A 16,060-nucleotide genomic window follows, 5' to 3' on the forward strand; every position below is an offset into this window, starting at 1 on the left:
ATAAATACTATGGTTTAGGTCAATCCGATGTTCGATCAATATTCTAGTTCACCCTGTACATGGCTCCAGAACTCTTCCACTAGCTCTCGCTGTCCGCTGCCATTGGGAGCGCCGCGCACAGCGAGGTACTTGCGCCCATCCAGGCGCGGCTCCCACCCTCCGGGGCTTCCGTCTGCCATGATCCCCCCGGCCTCGGTCAGGATGACCCATCCGGCGCAGACATCCCACGCCCAGCAGCCGCCTTCCCAGTACAGGTCCAGCGTGCCGTCCGCAACGGCGCAAAGGTTCAGCGCCGCAGAGCCCATGCTGCGCATTGACCGAACCATGGCTCCGCCATTTTCCTTGGATTTGCCCAGTTTCTCAAACGTGCGGATCTTGGTGTCCCAGTTTTTCCCATTGCGATCCGAGCCCCATTCGACGCCGATGAGCGCATTCTCTAGGCCGGTCAGGGGTTCTGTATTATCGCCCTTGAGGGGCAGGGGAGTCTTTCGGTTGAGGAAGGCTCCCTGGCCCCGAATGGCAGAATACAGCGTCTGGGTGGATGGGTTGTACACCACACCTACTGTCGGTATTCGCCCCACCGCGAAGCCGAGAGAGACGCAGGCGTAGGGGAAGCTGTGGACAAAGTTGACCGTTCCGTCGATTGGGTCCACAACAAATGTCGGGGCGTCGGTCAATGGACGCGCCGGGTCATATGTTTCCTCGCCGTGGAACCTGGAGAGCTCGCAAGAGGAGCGCATCAGTTCTTTCCCGCGGAGGAGAGGATGAGAATAATACCTACTCGTAGTCCGGATACCGCTCCTTCAGGGAGGTCGAGATCATCTTCTCCACTGCACGGTCATACTCGGTGACCAGATCGGCACCTGGTGCGGGATCAGCTCATTCATGCCTGGTTTGTTGATTGTTCGATTTGGAACACGGACTGTTTTTCTTCGAGCCGGTGCCACTGGTGTCGGGGAGGGCATTGGTGATAATCTCGCCCGCCTGGAAGGCAAGAGACACCAGAAAGTCGTGGATCTCGGGCAGGATTGGAGTGTGGTCGACCATGGCGGGCGGTTAAAGGAGGAAACGTGGGGGGGGAGGGGGATGGATCCGCGCTAGATGGAGGGCCTGTATGGTGGGGAGAGATCTGACCTATGTATAACAAGAGGTGCTAGGTATAGATAATGATACCTACCTAAGTTAGGTAGATAGGTTGGTAGTACATGCAACGGAGAAGGGAAGTAGGGAAGTAAAAGAGAAAGGGAAAGGGAAGCGTGGAGACGGAAGGATATGACGTGCGGTTGGGCGGAAAAAATTATAATGTACATTATTGTTCACTCTTCTCTCTCCATCACCACCACCACCAACACTACGCCCACCCACCATGCCGACCGAACTGGAGGAGGTCAGTTCTCCCTCTTGGTAGTTTGACTGTCGAGTCACTAACATCAATCAATCAACCAGCTGGTGGAATTCCTCCACCACGGCAACACCCAGATCAGACAGATCGGTATGCGTCTCCCCGACTCCGACTCCGACCAGACCTGACTCCCCCTAGCCTGCGAGAACCTCGTTGGGTTTTCCACCGCTCAGCCCGACCTGTTCAAGCGACACCAGCTGCTGCCTGTGCGCGACCTGAAACTCCTGGCCCGTGACTACCCTGTGCGTGCAAAAACCAGCCCTGGTGACTCTATCCACTGATGCGCCTGGATAGCCGATCGCCAAAAATGCGTTGACCATGCTCATCAATCTCGCGGGCGATGAGGAGGTGTTGGCCAACTTGGTCGAAGATGAGACGTTCCTGGAGACCTTGCTACTAAAATTGACGGTGGGCATGTACTCCCTCATCTCCGGTCGTGACACTGACCTGAGAGGGCGGTAGAACGTTAAAGAGCCCAATGCCGACGAATTTACGATGCTCCTGGCCAACATGGCCAAGTCAGATCGGCTACAGAAGTTGCTCACGCTGAAGCGCAAAGCCCCCGAGTCCGTGTCGTCGTCCGAGAATGCCATTGACCAGCTGATGGATTGCTTTGTCAAGGGCGCCGAGGGAGCCCTCAATAAGAATGCCACCTACGACTATCTGTCCTACCTGTTTGCCGACCTGGCGCAATCGGAAGCGGGCCGGGCCTATTTTGTCACGCGCCAGGAGTACGATGGGGTGGTTCCGGTCACCAAGCTGACGGTGTTCACCGAGCACCAAAGCGACATTCGCCGCAAGGGCGTGGCGTCCACTATCAAAAATATCTCGTTCGACGTACCCTCCCATCCCATGCTCTTCGCCGAAGACGAGGTCAATCTCCTTCCATACCTCTTGCTCCCGATCACCGGACCCGAAGAGTTCTCGGAGGAAGACTCGATGGAGATGCTGCCAGATCTGCAACTGCTGCCGCCGGACAAGAAGCGGGATCAGGACCCCAGCATCATGACCACCCACCTGGAAACCCTGCTGCTGCTGACCACCACTCGAGAAGGACGTGACAAGATGCGGGCGGTAAAGGTGTATCCGATTATCCGCGAATGCCATCAGCAGGTCTCGGACGAGAATTTGCAGGAGGCGTGCGACCGGCTGGTACAGGTGTTGATGCGTGACGAGGAGGGCGAGGGTGACAAGACCGAGGGCGAGCTGGCGCAGGCGCAAGCAGCGGTCGAGGGGCAGCCACCAGCGGCGGCGGACGAGGATGAGAAGGTGGTGGAGCTGTTTTAGATAATCATACACCGTATACCTAGGTAAATATAGAGATCAGGATATCGGTATACCTCCATACTGTCTACATCGTGAGAGAAAAGAAAGCAAGGACTCATAGTGGGGCCGACTGGCTGGCTGCGTGGGCGCACGGGCACATTCTTATTCTTTGCTTTCTCTACACTACTGCAGGAACAGAGTAGTCCTCTTTCTTTCACCACGGCCATCCCCCTTCAGCCACGGAGGCCCTCTTGTCCCAAGCAGCAGCAGCATGTCTGGGCCAGAGTCCTCCCGCCGACAACGATAATGATGAAGGAAACGCTCTGATTCTGTCGACTGCCCTCCCTCCCTCACCCTGGCCCAGCGCCTGTGGGCCTTGATGTCGCGCGCCCCTCTGCTGCGCTCTTCGCCAGCCCTGGGCGCCTCGTCCTACGGTGCTGTGCGTTTTCCATACGACCCCGATGACCCCGGCCCCTCGGCCACGAGGATCCCCGCCAAGAAAAGATCGCGTTCGTCCCGCCGCCGACGGAACAGCGGCTGGCATGCCCAAGCGCACCACCGACGACCCTCGTCGGCCACATCGGACGTGGGCCTGGGCGCCGACTCCAAGTGTTCGTTCGCGACCGGGCTGGCCATGCCGGGTAATTCCGCCTTTCAAAAGACCCCGTCCACGTCGCCCGACATGACCAGTGACGACGATGAGGATGTTCTAGACATTGATGACGAGGATGACAAGTCGACGGATGATGATCCTCCAGACAATTCCCCGTATGACTGTTTCTGCCGAGTGTCTCGTGGTGAATACTAATTGACAACCATTAGTTATGCCCAAGTGCGTGCTTCGGTCCCGGCGACAGATGACATTACCCTTTCGATCAACAGTAACTATGCCTTGCCCAAGAAACCCTTCCTAGAATCACCTGTCTAATATCAGTCACAATTTATAGCCCCTCGCATGTGGATCCTCGCGTTGATCTTTTCATTAACCGGCTCGGCGGCCAACCTGTTCTTCTCCCTACGCTATCCGAGTGTCGCAATTACCCCGATTATTGCTTTGGTCTTGGTCCATCCACTGGGCAAGTTCTGGGATTTGCTTCTCAAGCGGACCGATGACCCTGTCGAGGTCTTTGAGAATGGGACTCTCCACCACCGGGAATCGCCTGCGACTGACCTCGAGCTCTCTAATATCACCTGGACCTCTCGTTTCAGACTCTGGCTCGCCCAAGGCTGTTGGAACGAAAAAGAGCACGCCTGTGTCTATATCAGCAGCAATGTCTCCTTCGGATTTGCTTTTGCAACGGATGTAGGTGTTTATACATACCTTTCACATCAGCCTACCATCTCACTTCCGTATTAGGTCATTATTGAACAGCACAAATTCTACAAGCAAGAGGTCCCGATTTCATACCAACTTCTGCTCATAATCTCGACCCAAGTTCTCGGCTATGCCTTTGCGGGCCTCACTAGGCGATTTCTGGTACGACCATCGGCCATGATCTGGCCGGGGACTCTAATGTCCACGGCCATGTTCTCCACCATGCACAAGTCCGTCAACAAGAGAGCAGATGGATGGCGAATTTCTCGATACCGGTTTTTCATCCTAGTGTGGGGAGGTGCCTTTCTCTGGTATTTCGTCCCGGGGTTGCTCATGCCGGCGCTGAGTTACTTCAATGTCATCACTTGGCTAGCTCCGAAGAACGTCGTGGTGTCGAACCTGGTAAGGCTTTCCCGATCCTCCACCGCAGATCATCTCTGATGGACCATCTCAGTTTGGCGTGGCCTCGGGCCTCGGCATGTTCCCTTTAACCTTCGACTGGGCACAGATTGCGTACATAGGTTCTCCTTTGCTGACACCGTGGTGGGCGGCCGCCAATATTGTGACGGGATTGGTCGTGGTCGTCTGGTTTCTCTCTCCGATACTGTGTAAGTGTATCAATTCCTTGTCTACCATAGACTGACCAGTAGGACTGACGCGCCCACATGGCAGATTATAAAAATGTTCTCTTTTCCGCATACATGCCGATCCTCTCAACGGCGGTTTTTGACAACACTGGGCGGCCATACAACGTGAGCCGCATCTTGACCAAAGATTTCTTGTTCAATTGGGAAGCATATGAAAAATATTCTCCGGTCTACCTTCCAATCACTTACGTGCTCTCCTACGCTGTCCAATTTGCAGCGTTGACATCGTTGGTCACACATACAATTTGCTGGTATGGAAAAGATATTTGGAATCAAACCAGAAAAGCCTTTAATGAACGACAAGACCTACCGAACTTGGAAACATACCAGCCGTTGAGTGGAAACCGCGGGCCTGCTACTGGTCGACAAAGCTATGATCTTTCCCGCAATAGTTCTCGCGACAATCCTCGGGAGAGCTTAGGCGTGGAGGATGTTCATTGCCGCTTGATGCGCCGTTACAAAGATGCTCCGTTGGCATGGTACCTCATTGTGCTTATCTCCATGGTGGCAATTGCTATTTTCACCGTCGAACAGTACGTACGCCCTGCCCCATCCATCCTTTGATCTTGGACTGAGATGTGACTAGCTACCCGGTGCATCTGCCCTGGTACGGATTGCTTTTGGCTTTGGGCGTCACCGCTACATTCTATGTTCCGATTGGGATCATCATGGCAATCACCAACCAGCATAGTAGTCTCTATCTGATCTGTCAACTTCTCTGCGGAATTGTTTTTCCCGGACGACCGGTGGCGAACATGATATTTGTGACGTACTCCTATATCAGTTCCGCTCAAGGGATCAAATTCTCCGCAGACCTGAAGCTAGGCCACTACATGAAGATCCCTCCTCGCATTCTTTTTGGTGTGCAGATGGCAGCAACCCTGATCTCAAGTCTGACACAGATTGGGGTTTTGAACTGGATGTTTACCTACATCCCGGGACTGTGCACTGCGCAGGCGATCAATGGCTTTAACTGCCCCATTGCTCGTGTCCACTTCAACGGAAGCGTTCTCTGGGGCGTTGTCGGGCCGCAACGTTTCTTTGGACCCGGAGGGTTATATCGACCTCTTGTGTGGGCGTTTCTGGTCGGTGCAGCTGCTCCTTTCGGTGCATGGCTGCTCGGGCGTCGGAGCAAGAAGAGCTTCTGGCGCAAAGTCAACTTCCCCATTTTGTTCGGTAGCCTCAGTTGGATCCCTCCGGCCACTGGGCTCAATTTTTCCATCTGGGCACTGGTGTGCTTCGTGTTCAACTTTGTCATCCGGCGGAAAAAGACTGCCTGGTGGGAAAAGTACGCGATGACGCTATCGGCCGCCCTCGATTCCGGGCTGGCATTTGCCGTTGTGGTTGTTTTTTTTGCCTTCATCTACCCCGGCTGGGCCGAGGGGCTCCAATGGTGGGGTACTGAGATCTACAAACAGGTGAGTTGATCCATGTCTTTGTCCTGTCTTGTTGCTAAATCTGGGATACAACTAGGGCTGTGACTGGATTGCCTGTCCGTACAAACCACTCGGGCCGGGCCAAAAATTCGGACCTTCATCTTGAATAGCCGAGCGAATCAAGCCCAATAAATATCATGTTTTTGTAGAATCCGAAATATAGTTATCCGTCTAGGTCAGCTATTTATACTTCTACTGTACTCACTCCACCACCCACGCCTAAACTGCTTACTCAGCGTGCCATCCGGCCCGTTCGCCTTCACCTCACCTCATTCATTCATTCATTCATTCATTCACCTTCCCCCCCTCCGTTATTATTCTTGTCTTCCACGCCTTCTCTCTGTTAGGCTCAAATCATAATTGTTCCCTCCATACCCCGATTGCTGCATCAACCCTTCCCTTGGTTCTATTCTCCCTGCTCCCTTTCCCATCCCGTGTCCCTGGAGGGCTGACTCGTCGATGCGCCCCGGCGATCACGTCGCCTTCGACTCCTCGCACCGCCTGTCGCCTGATCTCCTTCTCTGACCAAGGAGAATGTCGACCCCTAAAAACCCCATGAATGGTCGAACCCCAACGGGGTCTAACGGAGCTCCGCCGATGAGAATTCGCCGCCCGAAAGTGGCAGACCCTTTGGTTCGACCGAAGAGAAAGCCCACTGCCAAACCTGCCGGGACTGCACCCTCAGGTAACGCGACCGCTACGAAGACCCTGCCTACGCACCCACCCGCATCGAATGCCCAGCCACCAGCGCAGCCGGAGAAGATTCGTCTTCCGCCTACGCAGAACAATGCCGCTGTGAATGGATTCAGTGGCCCCTTAATTTCCGAAAAATATGTCGACTACCCGCTTGTGACAACTAAGCGAGCTCTACGGGAGGGGCTGAAGCATCACATTGCGAGGTTTGCCTCGAAGAAGAGTGTTGACCCTCGAGATGAGTCTCAGTTTACGCGACCAGTTCGACTTCACCGCCGCGATCCGCGATCCAGATCCAGTGAAGTAGACAAGGGCCATGGCTTTGGGGATGTTGGACCGGATGGCCAGCCGTTAGCGTTGAACGAAGCGGAACGCGAAGCTCTTGATGCGAGAAAAGTAGCGCGCGAGAAAGAGCGTGCTGAAAACTTGGCCCAAATCGCCCCCGCTGTTGGAATGGGCCCGAAACGATCGAATGGCCCCAAGCAAAAGACACAGCAGGTGTACAAGTCAGACTTGACTCCTGAGGAGGTGGCGAGGGCGCGACTCAAGTACGAAGAAGCGCTGCCCTGGCATCTCGAGGATTTTGACAACCGCAATATTTGGGTAGGAAATTACGAGGCAGCCCTGTCCGAGACCCACGCGATGTTTGTCCTTGAAAATACAGGCAAAATGAGGATGGTCCCCGTGGAGAAATGGTACAAATTCAACGCCAAAAGCAACTTCAAGGCTTTGACGATTGAGGAGGCAGAAAAATACATGGCCAAACGGATCAAAGATCCAAGATGGTTCATGGAAAAGCAGCAGGAGATCGCCCAACAGAAGGAACTAGAGCAATTTGCGAAACAGCGCAAGGTGTACGCCGGTAAGCAGGGCGTTGCTGCTGGGGGTGGGGAGGGCCTGGAGGCCGGCGAAATGGACTTCGAGGAAGACCGCTTTGCCGACGATGAAGAGCACGACGATCTTTTCAATGATGACGAGGATGCCAAGGCTGCCGAAAAGCGGATCAAGGAAGACCAACTCAAAGCGAATGTCTTCGATCTCAAGGAGGAGAAGGATTACGAGAACGAAGAGCTTCGGGAAAAGAGGGAACGAGAGGCTCGTCGCGTGCTAGGGAAGAAAGTGCGAAAGGCGCTTAAGAAGAGAGAGAGAAACTACGACTACAGCAGTGGGTCGGATGCAAACCCCTATACTGATGACGAGGTAAAGGCTACTTCCCTTAATGACCAAGGATCAACTCATATTAACGAGTTTGTTATTTCAGAGCTCCGATGACAGTGAAATCGAGCGGCTGAAGGAAGAAGAGCGCAAAGCAGAGGAGGAAAAGAACCAGAAAGAATCGGCGTCGTCTTCCAAAGGAACCAATACCCCTTCTGGCCGCCCCAAGCATACGGACGCCCTGAAAAAGATTGCTGCATCTCGCAAGCGTCCTGGATCACCAAATGCCTCCGATGCTAGCGGCACTGATACCTCGCGGAAGAAGGCAAAGAGCAAGCACCAGACCTCTCAGCCTGCATCGCGCCCTATGTCTCCCTCTAATGCTTCGTCAGTCCAGGTACGTGTTTTGTTTCCCGTTCGGAGAGATTAATTTGGCCCCACTAACCCTTACCAGACTGGCAAAAAGCGTGTCCGGAACATCCCACCTGGTGCATCTGGGTCTGGGAGTGATGTGGATGGAGGCGCCGGATCTGCAGGGGAGATGAGCGAGAGCAGCAAGACTAAAAAGCTGAAGTTGAACCCTCCGGCCCCAGGATCCCGAGGTGGCACCCCCAGGGATCACGAGCTGGAAGCCCTGCAGGCGGTGGCCGAAGCTTCTCTGGTAGCCGTGCAAGCAGTCCTGGTAAGATATTGTTTGTGAGAGCTTTCTCTTGGACACTCCATACTGATTCCACGTTAGGTCAAGGTCGGTCAACCCCGGTACCAGCTGGAACATTCCCTACACCGGCGGAGATCCATGCGGCCATTCCACCGACAGGAATTCTCAGCAGCGATCTCCTGAGGATTTTCCGTCCACGCATTGGAGACGACCACAAGAAGTTCATCTCCATTGTCAAAGACGTCAGCGTCTATGGGAAGGAGGACCGGATGCTGCGGCCTGGTCCTTGGAGAGAGACTTAAAGACTGGATATGCGTACATACTTCTACACCCACATTTTGAGGAAATAGATTTTGTTACCGTCTTGCCTTCATTCTACTCTAGCGATTGTTTACAGCAAGGAAGTCACTTGACAGAAGGAATTGAATTATTCAGAATTAGAAACATGTACATGGATTGCAAAAAAAAACAAAATAACTCCGCCAGCTTTAGACATATCACATCATGACCCACTGACCAGGTCTCTCTATGGGAAGAACAACACAGCAGGCATTATAGACGATGGTTAATCAAGACGCAAGTACAAAAGGATCAGGCCGTGGCCCGAGCCTCGTTGCCCTCTTCATACTTGTCCCAGTTCGCCAGGATCGACGCGATGCGAGGCGAGTTGGTGAGCCTATAGACATCTTCAAAGTACTCCTTGGTGATCTCGAAGGGACGGGCCGTGACGTTGGGGATGTACTTGCCAACCAGTTTGCTGGGATCGATCGTAGTCTTGTTAATCTTCTTCAGCAAGAAGGACCGGAAAGGCTTGACACCGGAGCGCAAGAAGGTACTGTGGAAGGGCACGTCGATACCCTTCAGCGGGATGGTCGCGAATCCACGCTCCAGCGAGATGGGCCGGGGCTTGGCCTCGGTCTGCTTGACACACTCCTGGATGATACTGACGAGGTGAGCCTTGAGGTCCTCCAAAGACATGCTCTGCATGAGAGCCGGAATATCAATGTTCTGGGCTTTGAGGAAGTTCAGTAGGTTTGTGAGGCAGTCGAGAGCGCGCAACTACAAGACAGTTAGCAATGAGAATCATAGGAGAAAGGGGAGAGAAAAGCTTACATCACCCGCAGCAACGTACTGCATGTTGGCGACGTTGTAGTTGACGATCTCCAGAAGCCAACCGGTCACCTCCGAGATGTTCTCCACCACGTATTGTAGCGCCTGCTCGTTGAAGGTCTTGGAAATGCGGCTGGGGTTGACGGCACACATCGAGTAATTAGAGCGGCCTTGCTCGTCGCGTTCGACCGCGACCTGCATGGTCAGACCGCGGTAGAACACCACGGACACCAAGCTCTCAATTGGCATGACATCGGCTAGGGCAGCAAGGGCCGAGTATTCACCAAGCGAGTGACCGGCAAAGCTACTGTCGCGTTGCACTAGGCCCTTGGAGCGCATGTCCTCAAAGCTGGCCTTCTCCATCAAGGTCAGAGCGGGCTGGGTGAATTGAGTGGCGGACAACAGGCCTGTCGGCGACCGGTAGGTATACGAAGCAGTGTTCTCATCGATCCCCTTGAAGATCTTCTCCGACTTGATAGAGCCATCAGCATTCACGGACTCGAAGGTCATCGCCATGTAGTTCTGGCGGATGGCCTTGCCCCGTGGGCCACCGAAATAGACGGTGAGCTCCTTGGGGTTATTCTTGACGATGTCGATAATGGAGAGACCGTAATTCTCAATAAAGTGGCGATCGGCCCGATCCCAGACCTCCTTCGCCACGGGGCTGCTGGCGTAGAGCTCCATACCCATGCCCTGCTCCTGAGAGCCCTGGCCGGTGAATACATAGGATGTTACAGGCTGCTCAACCTCCGCCTCACCTAGCAGGACCTTCTCTTCACTGTCCTTGTTGCTGGCTTCGACCTTGATGATCTTGCGACCAGCGATCATGCCAACATGCTGGAGCTTGACGGTGATCATGTCGTTCGGCAGCACCATGCCGACCAGCGAGACGTGGAAACCACGAACGCGACCGATGTTGTTCTCTGCAGCCCAGGTCTCCACGAGACTGCGAACGGCGGCGCTGCTGTACATGCCGTGGGTGATTGTGCCGGGCAAGTTGGCGTAGCTGGAGAAGACACGCGAGACGTGAATGGGGTTGTAGTCACCGGAGACGCGGGCATACGTCTCGTTAGATGCCGGGGCACGCAGCTCCAGAGCAGTCTTGCCGCTGAGCGGAATCGGGTTCTCAAAGTAGACCGGCTGCTCGATTGACGTGCCGTTGCGCTGGAGGTAGTCAATCACCGGGTTGCCATGGGAGTCGCCGGCCTCATAATCCACGGATGCCACCTGGATGACCTCCTTGGTGGGCAGCTCTAGCAGAACCTGACCAATGGTCTGGACGTTGCTGAAGACGGTCTGGTTCTTGAAGCGGATCAAGCTCTGCAGGCGGAACGTGAGGGTCTGGCCCAGAAGCTCGATCTCAGACTCATCCATGCGGAACCACTCCTTGGAGCGGAGAATGGCCACATCGCGGCTGGTGGCGAGGTGGACCTGCATGGGTACCTCATCCTTGCGCTGGAAGGTGTTCTCAAAGTCCGAGTAGGCACCACGGTACAGGAACTGGCTCGTGACATGCATGATGGGCTGGCCTTCCCGCTTGATGGTGCCACACACCTCGACCATCTTGCCCGACTCCTGATTGATGACGGCGTTGATCTGAGCAGTTGTGTCCAGGACATCGCCAACCTTCAGGGGCTGAGCACCGGGGACCATCTTGAATCCATTGGACAGATGGACCAGCTTGAGGAGATCGCCGTCGATGGTGCGAGGGAAGATAGGCTTGGTGATCGCCTTCCAGCCCGCGACAATAGCGAAATCCATGGGAGCGAAAACCTCCTTGCCTGGGCGGTCAACGAAAGCCTCGCCAGTGTTACCAACCGCGTGAACGAAGTCCGCAACAGCTTGAGAGGAGATAGTCTCTCGGCCACCGTTGAAAGTGGCAGTGGTGGGGGTGTCAAACGGCACATCCTTGTTGCCAAACCAGATGCGGTAGTAGAATTCCTTGATGCGGTCGTTGCGGTCACCCATGACCTCGCGGATAGGAGCGTATCCCGTCTCCGGGTGATAGGTGAACAGGAAGGTTAGGGGCACCACGCCACCTTCAGCAGTGCGTCCTTCGAACAGAGTAAGGCTAATTTGACCATTCTCGTTCATCCGAGCCTCGACAGTCTTCACCAGCTTGCCAGATTGGTAAGGCTCCCGCACGCTGATGACGGTCTTGGTCGGGTCGCTGGGATTCGCAATTTCTACGTACATGCCTCCGGTAGGAGCCACGATCCGCTTCATCGGGTTGGTCTGGAAGCGGTGGCCTTGGACAAAAACGTCCGCTAGGAAAAGTGCGTGTCTCCATGAATAGGAGTCGCCAGCCAAAAGGCGCAGCCAACGGTCGGAGTCTGGCAAGGCGGCGGAGGGGGAGGATGACAGCCGGAAGCTGATCTTGGTTGGCTCTTCTGAGATGGTGAGTCCGTCCAGCTCTGGCTCTTCATCAGAGGTGGGAATCTGTCCCCCGAAGTACTCGATCAAGGGAATCTTGGATTCGTCACCTCCGTAAACATCCTTGATTAGACCAGCGATGTGCCCGTTGTGGACGCCATCGAGGATGTCCTTCACGGGCTCGTCAATGATATTAGAGAACCGGGCAGCCATGGGACCCTGCAAGATACAGGTTCGGCCGACATCCTGGCCGACAACTGCCTCGAGATCTTCACTCTGCCATAGCGAGTCTTTCTTGAACCAGTACTCGAAGCTTTCGTCAAGCGCCGGAACGAAGGGAACAGGCTTCTGTCCCCTGCGTTGGCAGAGCAGCAGGAAGTGTTGCGCATCCTGTGCGTTGATCAGCTGAGATGCTGCCTCAGGGTACACGGCGAGGATCTTGTCCACAGCGGGATACGGGGTATCGAGCTCAGAATAATTCTGCAGCAGGGATGCTTGGCCCTCGGTAGTGGTGAAACGCTCCTCGACGCGGCGGAGGAAATCGCCCGTAAGGCGCTTTAGGGAGTCATCGATCCAGCGGGATTCATGCTTGACGTACATGAGATCCACCATGCGGTGAACCACTTCGGTGTAGGTCATATCCTCCAAATCCACCGCTTCTCCGGCAGCATTGCGGCCGAACCACACTTTGTGGAAGTCATCGTTCAATTTCTTGATGATGTAGTTTCGCTGCTTCTTGAGCTCAGGAATACGCTTGGCCTTGTCCAGCTTGAAGATCTTCTGGTCCATTTCTTGCCAGAACAAGACACCGCGGGTGGCAAGCTTGTGAATGGGCTCGCCCATCTCAGACAGAACGGTGACAACACCACCAGCAGCACCCTTGTAGGTCTTCTCCCAGTCAGCATCATCCACACCCGGGGCATCAGCGATAGCCTTCTTGGCATTGCGGGAAGTGTGGGCCTCTTGGGCGATCATCATGCGACTGCCGAACAAGCACCCATCGAAGGGCATCGAAGGATATCCGAACTTGGCAGACCAGGTACCTGAGAGGTAGGGATAAGTGTCCTCGGAACCACCGAAGCCACTACCAGCGACAAGCACAATGTTGTCTTGCTTGCGGATGCGGCCATACATCTGGAGAATGGGTTGGTGGAAATCCTCAAACGAATGATGGCCACCACCACGACCGCCGGTCCACTGAAGGATGACAGGGAACTTGGGGTTTGCCTTCGCAATATTGATCACTTGCTGGATCGCATCGACGGAGCCGGGCTTGAAGGCAATGTGCTTGATACCAAGAGTCTCGATATACTCATTGGCAACCTCGATGGAAGGAACACCAGCACCAATGGTCAACCCTTCGACAGGCACACCATCAGCGCGGAGTCGCCCGATGAGAGGGATCTGCCAGGCCATGGCACGGGGGTTGACGTAGATCAGGTTGACCGTGATGCCACGACCCGGAGGAATGGCCTTCTCGATCTTGGTGATGGCCTCGGTCATGGTCTTCGCATTGTAGTAGCCACCACCAGCGAGCTCAACATGATAACCGGCCTGCATTGTGGCTGCCACGAAGTCCCATGGAACAGTAGTGGGGGTCATACCAGCCACCATGACGGGGGGAATGCCCAGCAAGCGGCTCATTTTGGTATCCACATAAGTCTGACCGGTGGAAGTCTTAATCAGACGCGGGCCATGCTCTTTCACCCAGTCCACGGCGTATTTGACCGAATGCTCATCACGATCAAATAGCTCCGGCGAGTAGCCGACCTCCGCATTAGTGCCATCCATCTCACCGGCCAGAATGACCCGAACGCCAGTGCCGTCTTTGTTCCGGTTGGTGAGAACACCCAGACCCGAGATGCCACCAGGTCCGAAGTCAATAATATGGGTGGCACCCGGGAAGACTGTGGCTTGTTCCCAGTTGACAGGATCGTGCGTGATCATGCGCACGAGGGCGGGCACCACGTTCTCATCGCCGAGTTTCCGGAGATCCTCTCCCGACTTGGTGTTAAAGACGGCAATGGCTAGCGATTTGGCAGGAATATCGATGTCCTCAAGATCTTCCAGGATCCGGACATAGGCCGAGGTTAGGTACTGGCTGTGGAAGGGAGCGGTGATGGGGAGGAAGCGGTTGACAAAACGGATCTTCCGCTGCGTGAACGGAACGCGGTTCTGGTCCAGGCCGGTCGGTGCCTTCACCTTGCGCAGACGCAAGTTCAACCCGTAGAGAGAAATGGGCGGACCCGTCACCACGAAGTTGCGGGCACTGTTGACCAGGGAGATGGCGATATGCCGGTCCTCGGGCAAGTGCTGGTTGGTGGCATCGATGTGTTCCTGCACGGCAGCACGCGAGAGGTCGCGAATGGACAGCATCGGGGTGGGAGCGCCCTCACCATTCTCCATCGAGTCCTGCAGAACGGACGGGGCAATAGAGGTGCGCGGGTACGCTTGTTGGCTGCGCAGGCCGATCCAGAAGAGCATGGTCAGGGCATCCCGGGCGGCCTTGCCGAAAGACTCCCAGCTGGTGGCAGTTGCGATGGCGGCCGCAGTCACCACGCCCTGCGAGTGACCCGTGGTGCCGCGAAAGCGATCGAGGATCTCACCTGGCTGGCGGCCCAGGACCTTGCAAGTGACCATGTAGTGGGCCAGCTGGACCAATCCGATCAATGGCAGGCTCACGGGAGCAGAGACCAGGTATTCGGTATCTGGCTGATTATCCCGATCCTGTAGCCATTGAATGATATCCAAGCCCTTGGGGTACAGCTTGCTGGCCTCGGGTTCGCGCGAGAGCGATTGCAAGAGCTCTGCCGAGGATGTGATGAGGTCTTCGACAAAGGATGGGTACGTGGTGTAGATGGCGCGTAGTTCATCAAAGTATTCCTCAATGTTTCCTTGGCCGCCGAACACGGTGTAGATGCCCGCCGCGTTGTCGGAGGCAGCCCGGAACAAGGCCGAGTCGTATGGCTTGGTGGGCCGACCAGCGGCGGCTCGACCAGCGTAGTAGGCCTCGACCACTTGAAGCTTTTTGGCGACAATTCCCGGAAGGGCGGCAGCAACCGCATGTACATCATTACCGCGCATGAACGCGCGCTCGAATTCGTTCAGGACGAGCTTCAAGACCTCCAGGCAGGTGCCCTGGGCGTCGTCCTCGCCCTCTTCCAGCTCGCGGGCGACATGACCGATATAGCGGGCGACCAACTCCGCCACGGACGATGGCTCGTCGTCCTGAGCCAATTCATCTGTGGGCTCGGGTAATGAGCTGGTGAAGCTGTCTTTCAATTGCGAGGCGTGGAAGTGAAGCGAGGTGGGGACCAGGAAGGAGAACTCGAGGGAGCCATGCGAAAGGATGAGAGGGCGGAGGGATTGGGAGGAGCGAGGGGTGTTGATGCCGGTCTGGGGACCGGTCGAGGTGCCGTACATGATGGGCGGGCTGATTGATCACTGGAAGTCAGTCTTGGGGGAAGAACAAGCTGGCAGAGGACCAGTCGTACTGTAGGAATCCTCAACTCAACTCAACGCAGCCCGGACACACACAAGTCCAACCGCGCAAGAAATATCACAGAGGGAAAGAAAGAGGATTGCCGGGAAGAAGAAAGAGGATTATTGGGACATGGGTGGTGGGAATAATACTGGAATCCGGAGAGTCGACGGAGACAGAAAAAAAAAGACGATCCGCTGTTGAACCGCATCGGGCCCAATGGGGTCTAGCGTGGCATGAGACCCGCCCCAATGGCCAAAACGGTTGGGCTGGGTGGTACTGGTATTACCCAGAAGAATACTTCCGGGGATTCTTGAAGGCCACCTTGGGCCCAGGACTCTTCGTCGGTTCAGACCAATGGAAGAAACCTCCGCATCGTGACAAGAGGTACCAGGTCGGAGGATGCATACCTCGAAGTGGTTGCTGCTCCCGGATCATCTGTAGCTCTCCCGCCTGCACCAGCGCGGGCGAATCAGTTGCCGGGCCCAATAGATGGTGGCCCACCCCAACGGCCTCACCACTTC

General features: G+C 55.3%; 5 protein-coding genes across 5 annotated transcripts; 3 read left to right on the plus strand and 2 right to left on the minus strand.

The window, feature by feature from the left end:
* Positions 1 to 35: 35 nt before the first annotated feature.
* On the minus strand, positions 36 to 1,047 carry N7510_001038 (inositol monophosphatase family protein; the record flags this gene model as incomplete). The annotated part of the gene is made up of 3 exons (XM_056972965.1): positions 36 to 714; positions 782 to 863; positions 924 to 1,047. 3 exons carry the CDS (start codon positions 1,045 to 1,047, stop codon positions 36 to 38), a joined length of 885 nt encoding a protein of 294 aa, XP_056838082.1.
* Positions 1,048 to 1,366: 319 nt separating this feature from the next.
* Positions 1,367 to 2,689, plus strand: N7510_001039 (protein HGH1; the record flags this gene model as incomplete). Its single annotated transcript, XM_056972966.1, has 5 exons — positions 1,367 to 1,387; positions 1,447 to 1,492; positions 1,541 to 1,644; positions 1,697 to 1,810; positions 1,865 to 2,689. The coding sequence occupies 5 exons, from the start codon at positions 1,367 to 1,369 to the stop codon at positions 2,687 to 2,689; spliced, it is 1,110 nt and encodes a 369-aa protein (XP_056838083.1).
* Positions 2,690 to 3,047: 358 nt separating this feature from the next.
* Positions 3,048 to 6,172, plus strand: N7510_001040 (uncharacterized protein; the record flags this gene model as incomplete). The annotated part of the gene is made up of 8 exons (XM_056972967.1): positions 3,048 to 3,436; positions 3,491 to 3,549; positions 3,616 to 3,971; positions 4,026 to 4,385; positions 4,438 to 4,591; positions 4,656 to 5,163; positions 5,217 to 6,048; positions 6,104 to 6,172. 8 exons carry the CDS (start codon positions 3,048 to 3,050, stop codon positions 6,170 to 6,172), a joined length of 2,727 nt encoding a protein of 908 aa, XP_056838084.1.
* A 428-nt stretch (positions 6,173 to 6,600) lies between these two features.
* N7510_001041 (transcription factor IIF subunit TFG1) lies at positions 6,601 to 8,874 on the plus strand (the record flags this gene model as incomplete). Its single annotated transcript, XM_056972968.1, has 4 exons — positions 6,601 to 7,959; positions 8,021 to 8,311; positions 8,369 to 8,606; positions 8,654 to 8,874. 4 exons carry the CDS (start codon positions 6,601 to 6,603, stop codon positions 8,872 to 8,874), a joined length of 2,109 nt encoding a protein of 702 aa, XP_056838085.1.
* Positions 8,875 to 9,163: 289 nt separating this feature from the next.
* Positions 9,164 to 15,478, minus strand: N7510_001042 (tetrafunctional fatty acid synthase subunit FAS1; the record flags this gene model as incomplete). Its single annotated transcript, XM_056972969.1, has 2 exons — positions 9,164 to 9,631; positions 9,686 to 15,478. The coding sequence occupies 2 exons, from the start codon at positions 15,476 to 15,478 to the stop codon at positions 9,164 to 9,166; spliced, it is 6,261 nt and encodes a 2,086-aa protein (XP_056838086.1).
* Between the last annotated feature and the right edge of the window lie 582 nt (positions 15,479 to 16,060).

The sequence above is a fragment of the Penicillium lagena genome (assembly GCF_028827675.1).
Source record: "Penicillium lagena strain IBT 129212 chromosome Unknown utg000001l_segment0_segment0, whole genome shotgun sequence".
NCBI classification, from domain to species: Eukaryota; Fungi; Ascomycota; class Eurotiomycetes; order Eurotiales; family Aspergillaceae; genus Penicillium; species Penicillium lagena.